This window comes from Letharia columbiana (genome assembly GCF_014066305.1).
Source record: "Letharia columbiana isolate WasteWater2 chromosome Unknown Sc0000011_s2, whole genome shotgun sequence".
Classification (NCBI taxonomy): Eukaryota; Fungi; Ascomycota; class Lecanoromycetes; order Lecanorales; family Parmeliaceae; genus Letharia; species Letharia columbiana.
This window is the reverse complement of record NW_023501049.1, coordinates 741,371-761,500: the sequence shown is the minus strand read 5'-3', so window position 1 is coordinate 761,500 and position 20,130 is coordinate 741,371. Positions and strand designations below refer to the sequence as shown.

General features: G+C 51.3%; 8 protein-coding genes across 8 annotated transcripts; 3 read left to right on the top strand and 5 right to left on the bottom strand.

Moving 5' to 3' along the window:
• Positions 1-494: 494 nt before the first annotated feature.
• On the bottom strand, positions 495-2,402 carry HO173_004417 (uncharacterized protein; the record flags this gene model as incomplete). The annotated part of the gene is made up of 5 exons (XM_037306341.1): positions 495-761; positions 819-1,324; positions 1,383-1,859; positions 1,910-2,313; positions 2,362-2,402. The coding sequence occupies 5 exons, from the start codon at positions 2,400-2,402 to the stop codon at positions 495-497; spliced, it is 1,695 nt and encodes a 564-aa protein (XP_037166851.1).
• A 218-nt stretch (positions 2,403-2,620) lies between these two features.
• HO173_004416 (uncharacterized protein) lies at positions 2,621-3,207 on the bottom strand (the record flags this gene model as incomplete). The annotated part of the gene is made up of 2 exons (XM_037306340.1): positions 2,621-2,659; positions 2,884-3,207. The coding sequence occupies 2 exons, from the start codon at positions 3,205-3,207 to the stop codon at positions 2,621-2,623; spliced, it is 363 nt and encodes a 120-aa protein (XP_037166850.1).
• A 1,403-nt stretch (positions 3,208-4,610) lies between these two features.
• Positions 4,611-5,287, top strand: HO173_004415 (uncharacterized protein; the record flags this gene model as incomplete). Its single annotated transcript, XM_037306339.1, has 3 exons — positions 4,611-4,775; positions 4,828-5,153; positions 5,206-5,287. The coding sequence occupies 3 exons, from the start codon at positions 4,611-4,613 to the stop codon at positions 5,285-5,287; spliced, it is 573 nt and encodes a 190-aa protein (XP_037166849.1).
• Positions 5,288-5,900: 613 nt separating this feature from the next.
• Positions 5,901-8,004, top strand: HO173_004414 (uncharacterized protein; the record flags this gene model as incomplete). The annotated part of the gene is made up of 10 exons (XM_037306338.1): positions 5,901-6,158; positions 6,579-6,631; positions 6,686-6,753; positions 6,812-6,869; positions 6,934-7,038; positions 7,088-7,125; positions 7,179-7,350; positions 7,409-7,745; positions 7,829-7,911; positions 7,974-8,004. 10 exons carry the CDS (start codon positions 5,901-5,903, stop codon positions 8,002-8,004), a joined length of 1,203 nt encoding a protein of 400 aa, XP_037166848.1.
• Positions 8,005-9,366: 1,362 nt separating this feature from the next.
• Positions 9,367-9,792, bottom strand: HO173_004413 (uncharacterized protein; the record flags this gene model as incomplete). Its single annotated transcript, XM_037306337.1, has 2 exons — positions 9,367-9,657; positions 9,769-9,792. 2 exons carry the CDS (start codon positions 9,790-9,792, stop codon positions 9,367-9,369), a joined length of 315 nt encoding a protein of 104 aa, XP_037166847.1.
• Positions 9,793-10,041: 249 nt separating this feature from the next.
• On the top strand, positions 10,042-14,478 carry HO173_004412 (uncharacterized protein; the record flags this gene model as incomplete). The annotated part of the gene is made up of 3 exons (XM_037306336.1): positions 10,042-11,340; positions 11,390-11,733; positions 11,784-14,478. The coding sequence occupies 3 exons, from the start codon at positions 10,042-10,044 to the stop codon at positions 14,476-14,478; spliced, it is 4,338 nt and encodes a 1,445-aa protein (XP_037166846.1).
• An 889-nt stretch (positions 14,479-15,367) lies between these two features.
• Positions 15,368-18,020, bottom strand: HO173_004411 (uncharacterized protein; the record flags this gene model as incomplete). Its single annotated transcript, XM_037306335.1, has 3 exons — positions 15,368-16,164; positions 16,262-16,548; positions 16,612-18,020. The coding sequence occupies 3 exons, from the start codon at positions 18,018-18,020 to the stop codon at positions 15,368-15,370; spliced, it is 2,493 nt and encodes an 830-aa protein (XP_037166845.1).
• A 595-nt stretch (positions 18,021-18,615) lies between these two features.
• HO173_004410 (uncharacterized protein) lies at positions 18,616-19,451 on the bottom strand (the record flags this gene model as incomplete). Its single annotated transcript, XM_037306334.1, has 4 exons — positions 18,616-18,703; positions 18,851-19,244; positions 19,297-19,374; positions 19,427-19,451. 4 exons carry the CDS (start codon positions 19,449-19,451, stop codon positions 18,616-18,618), a joined length of 585 nt encoding a protein of 194 aa, XP_037166844.1.
• Between the last annotated feature and the right edge of the window lie 679 nt (positions 19,452-20,130).

The following is a 20,130-nucleotide window of genomic DNA, read 5'->3' as shown; positions in this document are numbered from 1 at the left end:
ATCCCGTCCGCGATGTCTCACCTACCTCATCAACCCTCCCTGCAAGCGATTCAGACCCGGAAATCCCCTTTCTCTCCCCATCATCACCCACACTGACTACCACACAAGACAAGGAAACCATGCTTGCACAATCACCCCGGCTTCCAGAGTAGTAATCTCTACCGCGCCGGATATTCCACTCGAAGTCCTTCCGCTCCCCGTCACCCACCCGGGAACCGGAAATTACAATCGGCGGATCGACCCCGTCACGACGGCGACGCGGGGACGCGCTATTCCAAGTTGGGGTTTCTGGCCCCGCCAGCATCGAACCCTTGGCGAGAATGGTAGGGAATATAATAGGTTTTGAAGACGGCAAGGGTGACGCTAGTGGGCGTTGGTGAGTGTCTCGGGGGTGTTTGTCGACAATCATGACTGGGTAGCGAGTATTTTGGACTTTGGTTTCAAACATGGTTCATCGTTGCTTGTGAGACCACAATGCTCACATAGTTCGCTACTTACTCTATCTTTAAGAGGTCGTACTTGCCACCTGTTTCCACCAATGCCTCTTCGATTCTTTCCATGATCGCTAGCACTTTCTCTTCTTGCAATCTTTGACCGACCACCTGGATCGCTACTGGCAGCCCGTGCATCTTTTCAGCGTCGTAATGCCGATATGCACCTTGAGCAACGCCATTTAGTTTGTTGAACTGGAAAGTTGCTGGTAGCTTGTCGAGCACTTTGTTTACGTGGGTGATGGGCATGACACCGCAGGTGTAATCAAGCTGTCTCGGTCATCAATACGCCGTGTCTGAAGCGTTCCAGCATGAAAGAGCCCTCACCAAATTGAATAAAAACGTATACCCACAACTACTTACCGCCTCCTTCATCCCGCAATGCGGCACCGCCGGCGTCGCATTTACCGGCGTCAACATAAAATCCAATTCCTCCCCTTTCCACCATTCATGCCAGCACGCCTTGTAAGCCTCTCGCTTTGATACCCATTTCCACTGCTCGTAAGCGCTCTTCTCATTCCAGTTTTCCAATAAACCTGCCCACACACTGTCGCGCGTTACATACTTGACCCAGAAGTAGTAGAGGTATTTGAAAGGCCGCGGCATCTTCATATACAGTGACATTTGACGAGCGCCCGGGTCGTTGGTTTCGCCGGTCCGGAAAAAGGAGAGGAACATTTTGCAGCCGTCGGAATTGAGAAGCTGGGAGCCGATGAGGAGAGCGGTGTACGGGGAGGGTGGGGAGATGTCGACGAGGGTGTGGCCTTGGGAAGAGAGAGCAGATACGGTGCGTTCGAGTGCGCGGGCGCAGGCCGGGGATGGGTCGACAACGCCTTGAAATGGCTTAGCAGAAAGCTTTTGGGCGGACAGATTCTGATCTGTTCGTCTTACCATCTGTCCTCATAATGCCGATCTTAAACTTCTTGGTCTCTTTCACTCTCCGTTCTTCATCCTTCCGCCACTCAATGGGATGTACAGTGTGATCCCACAGCCACGGCTTCATCCCAATCAGACTCCTCGAGAAGTAGACTAGATCTTCCAGCGTCCTTGCCATGGGGCTGAACACGCTTGGTATACCCTCTTGTCCAGGCATACTCGTATTCATGCCCATTTTCGGCCAACGTCCCGTGCTACATCTTAACGAGTATATACCAGAAAAGTGTGCAGGCACTCGTACTGAGCCTGCAACGTCAGAGCCAATGCCGATACGGCCACCACCGTAGGCGAGAAGAGCAGATTCGCCGCCCGTAGATCCTCCCGGGGAGTACTTTGGGTTGTGTGGATTGAGGCAGCGGCCCCATACGTCGTTGGAAGATTCGAAGGAGAGAAGCGTAGTCGGTAGGTTGGTTTTGACGTAGGGCACGGCTCCTAGAGACTGTATCAGGCCGAGCCAATGAAGAACGGCAAGGAATGTTGACCAGCAGCTTTCAGTATCTTGACCAAACTACCATCCTCAGCGTAAGGTTTGCCTGTATTGCGCGAATATCCTACGCTGACATCGAAGCCGCGAACCGCTATTGAGTCTTTCAAAGATATAGGTATGCCCGCTAACGGGCCTTTCAAATTGACCTCGTTCTCTGCCCACGACTCTGCTTCAGGCAGCATGACTTCTGTGAGGCAATTGATCTTCTCGTGTGCCTGTATGGCGACTTTGCCGTAGGTTCGAAGGATGTCAATCGGTTTGAGGACTTGCTTGTGGACATCTTGGACAATGGTCTCAATGGGCTTGTCCAGTATTTCATGGTCCTGAGATGAGATAGGACTATGGTATGAGGGAGGTAGATTGGCGATACGGGTCGATCGTTCAAGCTGTTTCCGTTGGCTGAGAGGTGATTAGCTTGCTGTTATCCAAGTGCTGTTGGAGGCCTACCATGCTCGGCGATGCTCGAAGTAATCGAAAGGCGGCAGCATCTTGGGTGCTACGACCAGTTCGGGTTATTCACATACCTCGATAATGGAACATGTAGAAGAGGGAGATATCTAAGGATCTCCTCTCTCCACAGCTTCTCGGATCCCCGCAACGGCGACTAAGCTGCGATTAGATAACGGTTGTACATTCTACACTCGGACTAGCTTATGTTTGTTAACATTGCGTTGGCAGCGTTAAGTAGGATCTGCGACCACAAAAGTCATTGTTTGTAAAGAGGTAAAAACGGTCCGCCGGCCTTCTGTGTGTTCCAGCAGGTCAACATACGGTACGTGCTTCAAGCAGTCAGAGGCACCATTTATTCCGACGGGGTCTTTGTTTGAGGGGCATGTCGTTTGAGTGGCATGCCATGCCTGGTAAACAAGGAACCCTTCTAACCAAAATGGCACAACGCGAGCAGCCTAGCTGATTAAGACATCCCCCGCTCTTCTCGGGCAGCGTTGTTGGCCTCCTAGAGAGTCTTACGCTCTGCACGATTTGCTGGACGAGCAGCCGCCTCCGCTGCCCTGGACTCTCTTCCTTTTTCTCATGTTTCTTGCTTGGTCTTGTACTCTGCCATGAGGGCCTTGCCTTTCTCGGCGTAATACACGCTGCAATCTCTTGTTCCTTCTCAACAGACCATCGGTTCGTCAAGTGCTCTGCATCTCGGATTTTGTCGGCTATCATCACAGTGGCACGTTGCAGGTGAAGCATTTGCAGTGATTTAGACAATTGGAGACAGTCCAAGAACTGAGGTTCGTGCTGAGAAGCAAGCAGTCCGGTTAATGACATATCCTTGTCCTGAAGCATAGTCTCATGCGGCCATGATGCAAGCCGAACCAAAATCTGATCGATAAACTGTCTTGAGGCCTTTCGAATTATCTCAGAGGCGGAGCTTGAGCGCACGCTCTCGCTGCTCGCCTTGATAACTAACCCGGCTCATGCTGAGGTGCATCTTCGTCAGTTTCTCTCTTGGAGAGACGTCAAGAAGGATTATGGTAGAAAATAAGAAACACCGCAACACCATTGTACCAGTGCCAATAAGAATCGAAATTATTGCGAGTTAAATACCTCTAACCTATGGTACCTGCACCGCCACTTTGTGAAGGGAGGGTTATGCTCGTTACGACTAGACCAAAAGGTGATCACTAGTAGTCCGTCACTAAACAGTAACTTATACTAGTTGTAGGCTTGAAAGCGTACGACCGCTTTCCCACACACACACTTTGTTTATTCGTACACCTAAGAAGGCTGAAACTTCCCAATGCGGCTAGATCAAGGTGGTATATACCTGGTAATTCTCCCCCACCATTCACCGTCTCATGAATTTCATTCGATAACTCAAGAGTTGGTAAGTCTTGCGCAGCCAGTACGGATACATTGGTGTTTTGCTTTCAGACCACTGCTCTGAGCAAAACTTAAATCCTCGTCTTGTCGCGTAGTGCATTTGTTGGCCGTCGCTATCTCTGCATGGATCGACCATCAACTCGGCCTAGTCATGTCTCAAAATCCAATGTGCTAATATTATTACAATTGTCTGGTCTTGACGCCGTCACTGGCGAGGACAGAAATATCTCCAGCGTAACGTCTGCTTGGGAAAAGATTGAAACGATCCGTTCCATGGTGCCCTTTTCTATTCTTGCCTGTGTAAGGCCAAAGAAAGCCACAGATCTACTTCTCGTTATTGATCGTGTTTCTGCCTATAAGCTCATCAAGCAGCTTCTGCGACCTCAGTGGTCGGTTTCTTGTCGCCATCCAGTCGGCCAATGCCCTGAGTTTCTGCTAAGCGCCCACCTCGGTAAGATCCGAGAAGCCTCATTTAGAGATTGTTCGACTATTGGCTGAGACGCACTATTATCGAGCAAGCGTGAAACTGCCTGATAATGAAAAAGAGACATCTTTAGAAACATTGTGAAGCGAGAGCGTTGGTCGGACATCGAAGAGGCTGGAGGCTGTATTCTCTTGGTACTTAAGAAGGGCGAGATACCTCGCTACATTTCTTCTACATCTGAACCACAGTCTCTTACGGATTTCCTCAAAGCATCTCATCTCTCGTGATTTCCTTGCCTCTGTCTATTTCCTTAAGACGCTCATTGCAACAGATTACGGCCAATCGCTACGTCAGCACCGATTCAGTCTACGATCTCTTTATCCCGGCATAATCACACGCTTGTTTTACCTTTCCTCTCCAGTCAAACCCGCAATTTCTCGACATGGCTGGACCCGACTACGGTGCTCTTGGAGCAACGTTCAAGATTGTCCGCTTGCTTCAAGTAATTAGTCTCCTCGGCTGCATTGGCATGGCTGCGAACTTCATCTCGGAAATGGTCTCGCAAAACAACTCTCCGTCAGAGGAACTTGTCGGCACCCTCAGCGTGGTGGGTATCTCATTGCACCTTGGAGTTTCCAAAGCTGACGTCTGCAATGTAGACTTGCATCGCGATCCTCTACTGCGCAATCACTGTCATCCTGCACATTGACAACATCCTTCCATACCTTATCAACACTGGTATGGATGGTCTGATGCTCATCGCCTTATCTGTTGTCGCTATCGTCGTTGGCAAGCCCCTTTCGTATCTGAATTGCCAAGTCGTCGGCACCTCCAGTGTCGCTGAATCGGCATCTCAGCTGAGCTCCCAGGTCAAAGACACTTTCAACAAGCAAGGTGGAAAGGTTGTGTACAGCAACTGGATTGGTGCGAGCAAGACCACATGCTATGAGATGAAAGCTGTCTGGGGCTTAAGCATTGCTCTTTGGTATGTACCTCTTACATTGTCGTCGCCCATCATAATCTCTAATAGATCTCAGCATCCTTTTCGCCTTCTCCGCCATGTGCAGCGTATGCCTCTGGCGTCGTAGTAAGACCGTCCCTCCTAAGGATATGGCTTAAGTAGGCTGTGAGAGAGTACGCTGTGGATGTGAAGATACACTGTCAGAGTTGGGGCCACAAAAAGGAAGAACAATAGACACTCTCATTTAGCGATGCACGGGATTCGGCGTTATGGTGGGGACTTCTCGGGGAAGCCATAGACCTTGGCCTAATAGATTAATGAACGTTTTATGAACCACGCATTTCCCTGTGGTGGAGTAGTATAAACAATCCTCTCAAAAGTAGATTTATTTCAGCCCAGTTTCATGACTGGTTATTCCATACACGACGCTGTAGTGTGGGGGGGGACTCAGGTTGCGCGATTGAACAGCTCATATCTATCCACTAGGCTTATTCCCGGGTCCAGGCGCAGGCTGTCGTCTTTGTGCATCTCCAAAAGTTAATCGCTCAACAAGTTGGGGTAGTTGCTTCAACGGTTTTTCACACCACCGTCAGACTTTGCGCTGCACATTCAAAAGCTGCATGAGCTTATCTTTCGCCCGCTCATTTGCTGGCAGTTCCAATGGACTCGAAATTCGGTGGTGCCGGGGATGACGTTTCCCACATGTCTCTAAAGTACCTTATATGTCTCCATATTAGATTACCGGCATGAAGAAGAAGCGCGAGCCCGACGATGATCGTGCAGATCAATGCCGCGTGCCGTGGTGAAAAGGAAGGCACAACAACAACAACACCCTGGTCCCTGAAGCCCAAGGACACGGTCGAGCCCCACGAGCCCCAAACCCAGAAGTGTGGGACAAGAATTCCCCACTCTGTGGAGAGTTTTACCGACAGAATGTTCCCGCTCCTGGTTCCGTCCGGAGGTAGTATTTCCGGCTTTTTGATTGGCTTCCAAGGTACCGGATTCCCAGGTGTTCAATGCAAATCCCTGGTTCAGTTCCAACGCCAAAATCTTTTAATCGCTGCATCAAGCTTTTCCCCTCTCAAATCTCGACGCCATGAAATAAATCAACCCCTCCGATGGACAAATAGTCCCATCACTAACTAACCTTGATGATGTGGCAATCCTACTCTGACATCCCTCATGATTTCGACCTCTCTATCTCCCCCCCCAGTCTTTCCATTTTTTCACCTCCGCACCCTCTTCCCCACACTCAATTCCGCCTGCGCCTTCGCCAACTGCAAAACCGACACCTGAGCCTTCACATCCCACCTGTTCCATAAATATATACCAAGAGCTTCGGCAAGGCACTCGGCTCGAGCCACATGGATGGCTTCAGGCAGTGATGATATCCCCATTGTGACATCAGCCTTCTCCTTTGCACTCTCCTCAGCACTGATGCAACGGTAGGATTCGAGATACAACGACGATGAAGACGCTGGCTCAATCTTCGGAGACTCTTCGTGAGCAACTAGATCTTATCCCCGCAAAGCAAATACCCTCTGATTCCATGGTAGCCGAATGTCCTTGGATAGCGACCTGAAGCACTACCGGCTTGAGAACGATAGAAGGTATCACACCTACCGTACGTTTGGACATCTCATATCGCAATTGGGACCGAAAGGGCTTGCTGATGGAGTCAGGCGATGGTGAGTACTGGATTCCTCATGACGATGAAGCTCTACGACTCGACCTATATGCGTGAGTCTACCCATAAATTGCTTATTCTATTTAACGGTTCTAACGAGTCGACCTGGAATCGCAGGCATCATATGTTTATCCTGACGCTCAACAACAAGCTATTCCTCGCACCGATAAACAATCCAAAGCGAGTCATGGACGTGGGCACCGGCATTGGGATATGGGCATCGTATGGTCTACAACTCGACCTCGGAGATGACGTGGCTGATGTCTCGCAGGGACGTCGCCGACAAGTTTCCGGAAGCAGAAGTGATTGGTAGACCACCAAGCAACCATCATAAAAGTGTCTGTACTGACACGTCAACTCAGGGACCGATCTTTCCCCAACCTTCAGGGCAACTCCGGCCCCAAATCTCCTGTTCGAGATCGACGACTGCTGCAGCGAGTGGATCTACCCTCCTAACCACTTCGACTACGTCCACGTCCGATTCCTATACGCTAGCATTGCCGACTGGCCCGCCTTCTACAAAGAATGCTTCGAGTGAGTGAGGCTGGAAATTACCGCCTGGCTCTCTCAAGCTGACGTTGACCCCGCGCAGCCATATCGCCCCTGGTGGCTACATCGAACACAGCGAACCCCGCCCAGCTTTACTATCGGATGACGGTTCCATCGCTCCAGGCGACATAATGCATCAGTGCTCAGACCTCGCCAAAGAAGCCAGCCATAATTTTGGGAAGAATATCATGATAGCGCCACACATCAAGACTATGATTGAGGAGGCGGGCTTCGTCAACGTAGTGGAGAAGCAATACAAGTGGCCTATTGGTGAATGGCCTGTTGATCGCAAATTGAAGGATATCGGACGCTGGAATATGCAGCATTGGCTTGAGGGATTAGATGCTTGGACGTTACGGCTGTTGACGCAGTACTGTGGGGTGAGTTAGCATTCTGTGCCGAGCGCCATCTCTTGATTCCGAGAAGGGGGGAGTCGCGAAGGGCGATGGCTGACTGAGAGCAGTGGACGTCTGATGAAGTCAAGGCGTGGACGGCGCGAATGCGCACTTCCCTTGTGGATCCAAAGCATCATGCTTATCAAACGATGTATGTTGTACTTCCAGCCCTTCGTCGCTATGTTTGAGCGGCAGGATTGACAAGCTTGACAGAAACGTTGTATACGCTCGCAAACCGTTATGACGCCTCTCCACCTTTTGGAAGCTCCAGGTTTGTTCTCTTGGCACTTTCAGCCAACGAAATCTACCATACTACCTTATTTGCACGGCATTAGCGCATAGCGTGACAATTCATGTAATGACCAAGATTTGCATTATTTAGAGGAGTATTCATAAAACATTTTCGGATGTAAGGGGAGTCCGATATGATCCTCACTCATCATAGATATGATAATGATTTACCACGCTGATTGGTTGAATTGGTTGCCGGTTTTGATAGTTTTTACAACGTAGCCAACGCTAGTGACGATACCGGATGCCGGCAATGCCGCCCACGTGTATTAGTAGAGCCAGTATCTGCCGGCTAGCGTCGGCCTCAGTGCCTTGAACTTCCTCGCCATGAAATCTTTGGCTGCTCTCACACAAACTCCTCTATTAAAGTACCTAGGACAAGTACGCTTCTGTATCCATTCTTCCTGTAACCCAATGATCTCAACACCCCCAGATTGATTAAAGCTCCCATTGAGCAGGAGGATGTAGTATTCTATCTTTCACAATAGTACCTAACCTTCCTCCACTTCCTCTACTTCCCCCTCTTCCCCTCTCTTTCACCCTCTGACTATCCCTCCGATCCTAGACTCCACTCCGAGGCAGCCTTATCGCCGCCTCAGCGAATGTACATCCTGAGCACGTGGGGTTATCGACAAGGTAGTGACTGCCAGTGATTGAGGACTTTCGATCGACCGGGGCACCAGTCAATCATCCAAGACTTCCAGATCGAACCTGCTGCAGGATGTTGGAACCGCGGCGGTGATTGGGAGCCGGAGGGTTTCTCTGGATCCCGTTCACCAACGGCGGGGAAGATCGGCAGACGATTTGATCTGGGAACCCGGAAGTGTGTCTTTCCGGGGAAGTACTTTGTATCTATTCTTCGAAGGAGCAGTCCCGATTTTGCTTGGCAGTCCGATACAGAATTCAGCAGTCAATTCCACCGAGGACCGGTGGATCTGAAGCAAAATTTCTCGCTGTTTTATGACACCACTTGAAGCTGCGACTGTGGTCCACGCACGCACTTGTATCATATAGCTCAACGATATCTTGATCCCATCTAACCGTCAATATGTTTGCCATCTCTCCGTCTTCTTCGATTGCCGTCCATCACTCTTGCATCCTCACTCGTGATCTCGTAGCGGTGAATCTTCCTTGGGACAAGTCTAGACGACTTGAATAGCACGATTCAAGCACCAAGCACACTTGTCGTCCTGGCGGCATATTTCTCCCAAGTGCTCTCCTACCCTGGTTGCTCTTTCAACCAGTGGACGTGCCACATCCTCGCAACCCAACAGCTCTCCCTAACACATGTATACTCTTCATCGTCCTTGCATCTTCAACCAGAGCTCACAGGTGGTATAATCGCCACCTCATCCCCCTCCTTGATCACCACGCCCGCTTTCTCCTTGCCACTCTCTTCTTCGACGTCCACATACTCCAAGTTCACAGTCACAGCGCAGCTGTCTAGCACCGCCTTTGTCATTCCCGAATACTTCTTCTCCAGAACGCTGAACAGGTCGCTGATAGGCAGTGGAGCGGGGAAAGTATCAGAGGATTTGCGGGTGAAGGAGGCGGCGGAGGCGAAGTAGAGGAGGCGGAAGTGTTCTGAGGGAGGCTTTCCGGACATCTGGTCGGGGGTGTTGAGGTCAGTGGATATTTGACAGATTGGCTAGGGAAAAGAGTAGACGAGGGGGGTGGTTGAGAGTCAGGATGGTGTGTTTCTCTGAATGGAAGCCACAAGGCGCTTCTTCGGATAATACATGCTATTGTTTTTGATGCTCATCATGCGTGCCGGAATTAATTGAATAACGAAGGAATGCGAAGACTTACGTTGGATGTGGTTCATGAGTCTATATAGGTAGAGCAAACCAGTCCCAGTCCGCAGAGGGCGGAGAAAAGCGCCAAGACTTTCAGCCCTATCGACGAAAGTTTTGTCCTGAGGAGCTTCGATTGCCATTCCTGTCATCATATGCTCCTTTTTCCTCGAGGGTTGCCCTCGCCTGCTACGATCATGGCAGCCAGACAGAGACTCAGGGCGGTCCTAGACGCCAGAAGAGCCGGCCAACCATGCTGGCGCTGCGCGCTGGACCTACCTCGTTACAGCTCCACCAGTCCGGCCGGCATACCAGACGTCCCGGAGAAGACCTACATCGCTCCCTATAGCCATATACTACGGCATATGATCCGAGACACGTTGGAGTCTCATTTCCCCCCTATACGCCCAGTTCACAAATTTACCGGCCCAAGAAGCTTGATTAAAATGAAACCCGCAACGATGCAAGGCGCTCGCAAGCCTCGTATACGGGTGATGAACAATGGTCGACCGGTGGCTGTGAACACTGAGTCACAATCACAATCCCAATCCCAATCGAGGCGAAGCGATCACACGCCTCGTGTACGAATAGTCCCAATTTTGGTTCTGACGAAGTACTCGAAGGAGTCTAAGTCTAACCTGGACCTGGATGCGAAGGAGGTCTTGTCTGAGGCTGAGCATAAAACGGGCACGGTTCTGAGGAAGGTCTTGTCTGAGGATACCTATAAAATGGACCTGGATGCGAGGAAGGCCTCGTCTGAGTCTAGGCGTGAACCGGACCTGGCTCGGAGGAAGCATTTGTCTATGTCCACGCATGAACAGGACCTGGTTTCGGAGCAGGTCTTGTCTCAGGGACCGGACCTGGTTCTGAAAAAGATCTCGTCAGAGGATAACGTTAAGTTGGACCGGGTTCGGAGGAAGAAGGCCTTGTTTGAGTCTAGGCGTGAACGGAAACTGGTTCGGAGGAAGGCCTTATCTGAGTCTAGGCGTAAACGGAACCTGGCTCGGTGGAAGCACTCGTCTAAAACTACAAACAGGCCGGACCGGGTTCCGAGGAGGGTCTTGTCTAACGAATCGGACCTGGTTTCGAGGAGGGTCTTGTCTAGCAGACCAGACTCGGTTCCGAGGATATACTTGTCTGAGCCTAAGGCGTCAGCTATCAATTATGTGGCCAAAGGGAATAAAAAAACTCGTTTGATACGCAAAGCTGGCCCTCCCTTAGGCAAGGGTTCAACAAATGCAGATGAAGTTTTTCTTGACGCATTGACACCCTTGCTGGACGAGTCCAGAGACCTTCCTACGTCAAAGTTGCCAAATCCCACTAGAGAGATTGGGGCGTTAACTTCAAGCACCCTCTTATCTCCTCAGGATCGCTTGATTCGACAGTTTGCTTTAGGTGGGAGCCAGATGTCGAATCGTCAGAGCATGAAGTCATCGAAAACACCGTTCTCGACCAGGACTCCTAAGGCCCCAAACAGGCACTATGGTACTGCAACTGTAAGTGAAAAAGACTGCTTTTTCTTTCACATACTAAGGCCTTTCACAGAGTCAGGCTCCCCGGGCTGATGCCCCGATCGACCCCACCGTTATTGGAACGAATCCAGATGGGCTCTTCAAACACAACTCTGGAGGCATCCGAGAGGCGCTCAGATTGTGGCAGGAGCAACACGACATTACTTTGGCTGATACGTCAGGTCGGCCTCCCTCAAGTACGCTTAGCGACACCCAGAACCTATTCACCCAGTCAGGCGAAGACGAGAGCTTTACCGCCATTGCCCAGGACGAGAAAATGGAAGATGATGACGACGTAGACTTCGGATCTGAAGAGCGAATTCCGGACATCTTCGCTCATCAAGTCTTTCTTCGACGAGGTGATCTAGTCGAACTAGTGTGAGTCTTACGCCGAGACAGTGGAAGGCAGTGCAGACTGACGATTACAGAACGGCCTCGGAGCCAGTCTTGGCCATCTTTGTTCGAAACGTGGCCGACCAGTGCCAATTCTACACTATTCGAGGTGAATGGGTCAACCGAGAGTCAGGGGTCGCACGGTGGGGAGTCTCGCGGTTTGTGGATCCGGATGATTTGAATGAAATTCTTCCGTATCTCCCCTCTGAGGAGGTTGCCGAGGAGAAGATGAATCGTCTCCAACCCGTTGATGTCCATGCTCCCCGAGGTGCTGGAGCTAAGGTCATAGAGCAGATGTCGCTCTTCCACCAGACCGCCGACGCTGTGTTCAGAAAGCATGCCGATAGAATCAACCGCCTTTACGAGATTATTGCTCCCTCTGAAGCCTTCGCAGATCGAACATATATGTCGCTCAAAGATATTGCCCTGAAGGTCTTGATGAAACAAGACCCTTCCGAACTTACTCAACCGATGATGTGGACCATTCATAGAGCTATAAGCCAATGTCAGAATATTACGTGGGATTTCCTGAACTACCGTCAGAATCCGGTATACGAGATTTATCCTCAGCAAGGCTTGAAGTACATTTCTCAAGTCAGACAGTGGGTTCGTGAGTATCAAGAAGCGATAATCCAAGACACGACCAATGAATCGATGTCCAGCATTGATTCCACGTTGATGGCGACAACGCGTTCGCTCAGTCCAATTGCAACGTTCGTGAAGAAAGCTCGAGCTGCTATACAGCAAAGCCGACAGACAAGACCTCTTTCAAAATCGGGTTTGATTGGTCCAAGCTCGATTAGAATAGACATCGACAAGGAGTTTGGGGGCAAACCTTATATAGAGAAAGATATGCAAGAATTCGACGATAATGAGAAAATCATAATTCATTATCTTGACGTGTGGGCGACGTCGGCATACGTCAATACTTATACATACCTGGCATCTTTGGGTCCCATGATCCTTCGTGCCATAGGAATGTATGGAGGTTTTGAGCTGAATGAATCCAGGGGGTTCACTCTACTTCAGGAATTAGGCGTCGTTACGCCGTGGGAGAACAGGACCGTGTACAATATCAGAAACCTGAAACTTCCTGGGCACGATTTTGGCTCCGGAGAGGCAAGCCGATTATTGATGGATGCTCGTAAAGAGGCCAGGATGTTTAAGTCGAGGGATTCCATGGAGGGCTTGAGAAGGGACTGGGGTGACATGCCGGTTTTCTGCATCGACAGTGCGGAGACTCTGGAACGTGACGATGGAATTTCTTTGGAGCGTGTTGATGGTGATCCATCTGCGCATTGGGTGCATGTCCACGTCGCCAACCCATCTGCTTTCATCACTCCTGACTCGGCCATGGCAAAGCACGCTGCGTCGCTTGCAGAATCGGTCTACTTCCCAGAAAGGAAGTACCCTATGCTGAACCCGAAGGTGACATATGACCAACTCAGTCTTGCAAATGATCGGCCTTGCATCACTTTTAGCGCAAAGTTCTCGGCAGATGGTGACATGCTCGAGAAGAAGGTTACACCCGGGATCGTACGCAACGTCCATTATCTTACGCCTCAAATGGTGGGCCAGGGCCTCGGCTTGGCAGAGACCGACGAAGAGTTGGAGACTGTGTCAATATTGACCGTGGGCGGACGCATGCCTGTTCAGCGTTTCGACGATTCAGGCCAGACAGCCAAAACGTTGACGGATCCTGGGCACATCAACCTACTGCACAAGCTGCTCGAGCTTGGTGAAGCCGCTCGTCACAAGCGAGCCCAGGCTGGAGCCCCGGAATTCTATTCATCAAGCCGCATAGCACACACGTATCCGGTAGTCTATACCTCCAGACACCTAAAGAAGAAATACTTTAAGATCAAAGACGAGAACGTGCGACAATTCGAAGGCGACCCGATCATCGCTCTACAAAGGACGACAGAAACCTACGGCCTGGTCGCCAAAATGGTCTCCGACCTCATGATCATAGCCGGCGACGTCGGCGCCTCCTGGTGCTCCGACCGCAACATCCCCATCCCCTACCGAGGCATCCTCCGCAACCCCGAACCGGCCTCCTCGCCCGAAGTCTTCAAGCGCGAAGTCCTCGACCCCAAAATCGCCAAATACGGCCACGCGGAGCAAAGCGACCTCCTCCGCTACATGCGCCTCGTCGGCCAAGCCCAAGCCTCCGACCGGCCTCTCGAACACCCCACCCTTGGCCTCCCGGCCTACTGCAAAGCCACCTCCCCGCTGCGCCGCTACATCGACTTGTACGCGCACTGGCAGATCGAAGCTGCCCTCCGGCACGAAGCCGCCACCGGCACCTCCCTCGTCGGCAGCACTGACGGATCCTACCTGCCCTTCTCGCGCGCCCAGGTCGAAGAGTACGCGGGCGGCGCGATCCACCGCGAGAAGAAAATCAAGCTCGCCAAGACGGCATCGACCCGCCACTGGATCTGCCAGGCGCTCTTCCGGGCCTTTTACTTCCACGAAGCGAGTCTGCCCGAGACGTTCGAGGTGACGACGATTGACGGCCGGGCGCGGCGCGGGCACCATCCGGGCTGGGCCAGGGTGTGGAACATCAAGGTGCAGTTGAAGGATAGTGCCATCACGCTGAAGGAGGGCGGGTGGAGGGTCGGGGATGTGTGGGAGGCGAGGCTGATCGGGGTGGACACTTATCATAAGAAGATTGACATGGAGCCGATCAGGTTGATTGAGAGGGAGGGTGGTGCTTCGAGCAAGATTTGAGACATACTTCCTTCGGATCTCTCTATTTTTTGATACCCAGTCTCCACCGTATCTATCGCACTCGGTCGGGCTCGTCTTTTGGGAAATCGCCATTCCACAACATCGAAACCACGACGGAATCAAGCACAACCCTACCTACCCCAATCCCTTCCCGATAGATATTGACACCGTAGCGAATGACCATCCATCACATCACATCCACCTCATCCCACCCTGATCCCCCCCCCCCACCAAACCACCCCGTCACCCCGCCTCCCCTGACCCCCCGCGCGAACACAACCACCATCGTCTGCAGCTTCCGTCCGTCCTTGACGGCCATTACTACCCTGGGACCTTTTCGTCGGAGAGTCGTGTCGGTGTTAGCGCTGGCGTGAAGAGCGTTGCCGACGGACGGATGCCTCACCCTTTTGTCGTCGGTGGGAGGTCGGGGGGAGGTACGGGAATGTACTGTTGCTTTCGGATGACTGGCTGAGACGGGTCGGTTGGAATTATTGGGAAGGGAAAGGAGGGTAAGGGAAGGGAAGGGAAAGGAGGGGAAGGGAAGGGAAGGGAAGGGAGAGGAAGGGAAGGGAAGGTTGGGGGACAATGGCTTGCGGTGGGGTTGCGATTGGTTCGTTGGGTACGATTGAAATTGTCAAAGGGAGTTGAGGAGTATTGGCTATCACCTTGAGGCCGAGTTTGAGTGATAGAGTGTGTGCAACGCGTGTTCAATGGTATCAAGTACTGCAAGACAGCAGTGCAGGTGTAGGCTTGAATTATTACTTATTAAGCTCGAAGTGTATACACCATGCTTTGGTAGAGCCTGCAGGCCAAGCACCAGCTTATGCTTACTTCAGGGATTGTATGATTGGTGAAGCAATCGAGCACTTCCTCCGCCACTGCTAATGCGCTACACGCCATTCGTAGACATCTTACGCACGGCGCTGGCGAAGCCATCCTCACTCGCTGCCATGGCCTCGGCCGCTGCTGCAACCTGTTGAGGCCCGAGTTGGCCTTCCTTCACTCCGTAGCCGTTCACGTTCGATTTTCCCATGGCGGCCACCTCACTCAGAAGGTGCAGTGCTCCCTCTGGGAACACGTCCTTCTCCAGCGGATACTTATCGCCCAAGTAGTTCCATTGTCTAGGGGTGGGCGTAGGCTCGTGAAGATCGAGTATCTGAATAAAGTTCGTCGCCGGAAACTTCCCACCGCAATGTTCTTTGATTTCTCCAAGGGTCATGTGCTTGATCTCCTGGAACAAATCGAGAGACGCGTGGAGAACCATTAGAAAGCTGTGTGCTGGAAGAGACTTTCCACCTTCGGCACCGGTACGCAGTAAGTCGATCAGTCGGCCCACATACTGCTCAACCGTTTCCGCGCTGAGCGACATTTGCTTGCGATATTCCGGGTCGGCTTTTCCAAAATTGAATATCTTCGTCAGAGTCAAGGTTCCATGGGCAATCTGAGCAAATTGGAATACTGGCAAACTCCGCAAACCTTGGACACTCAGGCCCAGGAAATTGTCCAGCATCCCAAGGGTCGAGGATAGAGGCGTGTTCGACGGGTCTGCCATGGTAGACGGAGATGACTCAATTCGTTGTTTGCCTCGAGCGCCTGGTACTATGGCAGGTTCAACCCCCACGTAATATTGCATTGCTAATTCGTGCATGTAGAGATTCACCACGTTGAGAGCGAACGACAGTGGCCCTGCAGATACATTAGCCATGTCATACTGAAGATTTGGACGGCATTGACCAAGTCTGTGTATGCAGAGGCTTGTCTGGGTGGGTGGATGAAAGCTTACTTGATCTGAGCTCGGAAAAACTGCGCACCTCCCACTCCGATACCTGCTTCGCAAAGTGTGCGTGTGCGCTTCGGGTCCTGGCGTCGCGGGCTTCCACAGTGATTTCGGAATCCTCCTCTGCTGACGCCTGCGCTGCAAATTCATCTGCTAACCTTTGTAGCTGTACCCATCGACAGAGAATCTTGTCAGATGGGAAAGCATCTTCTGATATCTCTAAAGCTTTGAGGCAGTCTTCCGTATGTGAACTGGGTTGGACCAGATTTGGTCGTCTCATTCCCATTGCTATGCTGCATTTTCCGAACGATCAGCTTTGTAGAATTCAACATCAAAATTGCCCGGGAATGGCTTACCTCGAACACAACAAGTAGCAACCTAGCCAGGCGCGTCTGCATTCGGTTGTACAGGGATCGGACAGGTAGGACTTTGGCTTGGGAAGGCCAAGAATCTGCTCCTTCCTAACAATTAGTAAAGGCTGTCTCCTGTGCATGCCAAGATCTATCGCCATGATAGCAGTCATGTAGATGAATTGGTAGTATTTCGAGTCACCGTTAGGCTCAGGCCAGTACCAAATTGTGACTACCTGCAGAGCTTGGACCAGTTCCAAAGATTTTTCGCCGTGGATGAAAACTCGGTCTGCTAGGATTCGCATGATCTCCTTCGTGAGTGTAGCTTGTAAGTCGGGATAGTCTTGTCCGGAGGCGACACTAAGAATAGCGAGGAACAGGACTGGGCTTCTCTTGCGTGTAGCATCGGGCCTGACGTCAGGTGAAAATACAACGATCGGCATGTGAGGTGCCATGTGATCGGTGTAGTGCCTGAAAAGCCCATTGGCAGTCTCTGCATGTACAATACCCCGGCCGACGACATCTGCCTCTCCGTAAATGACAGCGTCTACCTCTCTTCTTGGCTCGAGATCTGGACCCCCGGCCTCCGACTTTGGCGGTGCGAACAGTCGCGGCCCCATGTTGGCCACATTAGCCGGAGAGATTTGACTCATGGCTTCGGAACCACTGAAACGACGCGACCCAGAGCTTCCACTCTGTTGATACTCGGACAAGCGTCTCTTGCGACTGGTACCAGCCGATGTGGTAGTGTATGGGGGAGTCGGCTGGTTAGATCTGCCATCTGAAGATTCGATCTGTGGTGTGTCTCCATCTCCGTATCCATCATCTTCGCTTCCGCTGACATTGCCTTCTTTGGTAGCGTGTAGACTGGCTGTAAGAGCATCAATCTTTCTTTCCAGCTCGGCAACTCTGCTGTCCGTCTTCTTCTGCCTCTTTCGACTCGGGGCCGTAATAACACAATTGCGGTTTGCCTTCCTACACCTCTTGCAAGGCCCCGTGCCCGGGTCCGGTTCGCATCTCACCTTGAGTCCGCGGCACGCCTCACAGGCTCTCGGCCGTTTGGTGTCATTATTGAACCCGGCTTCTGCGGACGATGGAGCCGCCTCCGAATTGGTCTGATATGCTTGATAATTAGCGGCCTGTTGCATTGGCGGATGCTGTTGGTCTGGCGGGGGGCCATAATACGGATTGTAATCATCTTGCTGCCAGTGGTGTGGGGCGCTGTAGGGGTGCTGTGATGGTTGTTGTTGCTGCTGTGGTGGAGGAGGTGGTGGAGGCAAGCTATGAGCGGGAATGTAGCTGATTGGGGGGAGATTTGAATACTGTTGGGGAACTTGGACCGACTCTTGGAGACGAGGATCAATGTCACTGGCCTGCGTTTGAGAGATAGGATATGGGGGCCGCTCGGCATCCATGTTGAGAATTTGGGTTCCTTGGAGTCGGTTTAAAACTGGCCGATTCACCGCGTCGGTGCGGGAGGCGATATCTTCCTCCGATCAGTAAAGTAGCGACCGAGGCGACTAGCAAGGGAGCTTTCACCGGCGAGACCGGCTTGATTAATTCACCAAAGCAGCTGCAGAGAGACAGACCATGCGAAATCCAATGGCTACTCCATATCAAAAATGAGTCGCACGGCGGGTCTACGGAAGAAAAAGGAGAGGAGGGTGAAGTCAAACTTGCATGAAAACGCCTAACGTGATTTGGTTTAGGGTAAGTGTATGTATTGACACTCGACAACTTGTCACTCTTGTGTACTACTTGTGTGCTGGTAATGATCAAACACCTGAATGAGCACGTGTTGGATCAGTGCATGTATTCATTGAGCTTTTCACAAAAAGCACAGTTTTTCATCTGTGTGCTACTGTGCGTAGTCAACTCCATGTGAGCAGAGTAGTGACATGTTGAACTCCATCTTCTTCCACCGTGAAATCTCAAAGCCAAATTACCCTCTCTCTAGTCCTGCTCCTGCTCTCAAGGACTGTCTGGACTCATGAACCACCAGTCTCCCCATCACAACCCCCAGAACTCATCCTCCCTGCTCCCTGGCATCGCAATCTCTGCCTCCAGATCCGTCATCTCCTCCCCTAGACCTGCCCACCTGCACATTTCGGCGTCAGCATGGCTTCTCTGAGGCAAAAAAAAAAGTCATGTCACAAGACGGGTTCGGGGGCTAAAACCAGTGTATTGCTTGCGGCTCAAAACCATTGTTTGATCAGAGAGAATTCGCTCGGAAACATGCACTTACTTATAACCCGCCCACTCGTGAAGCCCATTGAGCTCTTTGAGTCGATTCAGAATGTCTTGTGATCCGTCAATGGACTCCTCGCCCTGGAGTCGACCCTCAAGCTGGTCGATCTCGGCCTTTGCTGTAGTCATGTGACTCAGAAGCTGGCGCCTCTGATCATGCATCACCCCCAGACGCTCTTTGTTGCTCAGTCCAACGGACTTGAGCTCTCTCAGCTCTCTGGCAAAGCGTTCCAGCGAAGGTGGTGTCGAAGGACGCGAAATGGCTGGCCGCACAGTCGGAGTACCAGATGCTGGCGATGCAGGACCAGCAGTGGTGGCGATTTGGCTGCGTGGCATGAAAGACGCAGCCATTGGGTTTAGTGTGGGTAAGATACCACCCACACCAGCCATTCCTGAATCATGGTGAGCCAAGAGTGCTTTCAAAAGCATGGTGTACAGCCTTACCTTCTTGACCAACACCTGTCTCTCCCTGATTTGAAGTACCCAACTCTAAGGGCACGTTCCCTTCCATACGAGCCGTTTCTACTTTGATGTGAGCCAAGTTCTGAGTCAAAAAAAATGTTGGCTTGCCTACCTTTGTTGTCAGTATTGGCATCCATATTGTCTGGATGACGGGAAACTTTGGGTATGCTGCCACAAAAAGGTGCCGTTCCTAAACTGAGATGAGCCAAACATGCGTGAAAGTATAACACCTTGCCTTACCTCTCAACCTGATACACTGAGCTTTTCAGGTATGCTACCACAAAGAGGTGTTAATTCTAGCCTAAGATAAGAAAGGAGTCTGTAAAAGTATAACACCTTGCCTTACCTCTCAACCTGATACACTGAGCTTTTCAGGTATCTTGTCCCAAAAGAACACCCCTCCAGACTCAAGACGAGCAAGAAATGCACAAGACTATGCCCCCTTTCAGGTACCTTGCCTAATGAGTAGGATGCAGTGGTATGTAAAGAAGGAGGATAGTTTGGAGCCGGCGGTGGGAATATATACGCGGAGATGCTGCAGAGATTCACTTCCGGACGCGTGTGAAGAATATGTCTATGTATAGAGTGATAGACGCAAAAGTGATGCGAGACGGGAGTGTGATATAGAAGAAGCGGTGATACAAACGGGAGCGTGATAGGGAAGTGTAAGTAGTGATGGGTGACGGACGCAGTGATAGGAAGCACAAGGAGTGACATAGGATGGAATGAATACATCTGTCTTGTTCACTTTTGCACGCCTTCACCATCGACATGTGATTCTGTGAGGTGTAGAGAAATAGCTGGATGGGTATATGC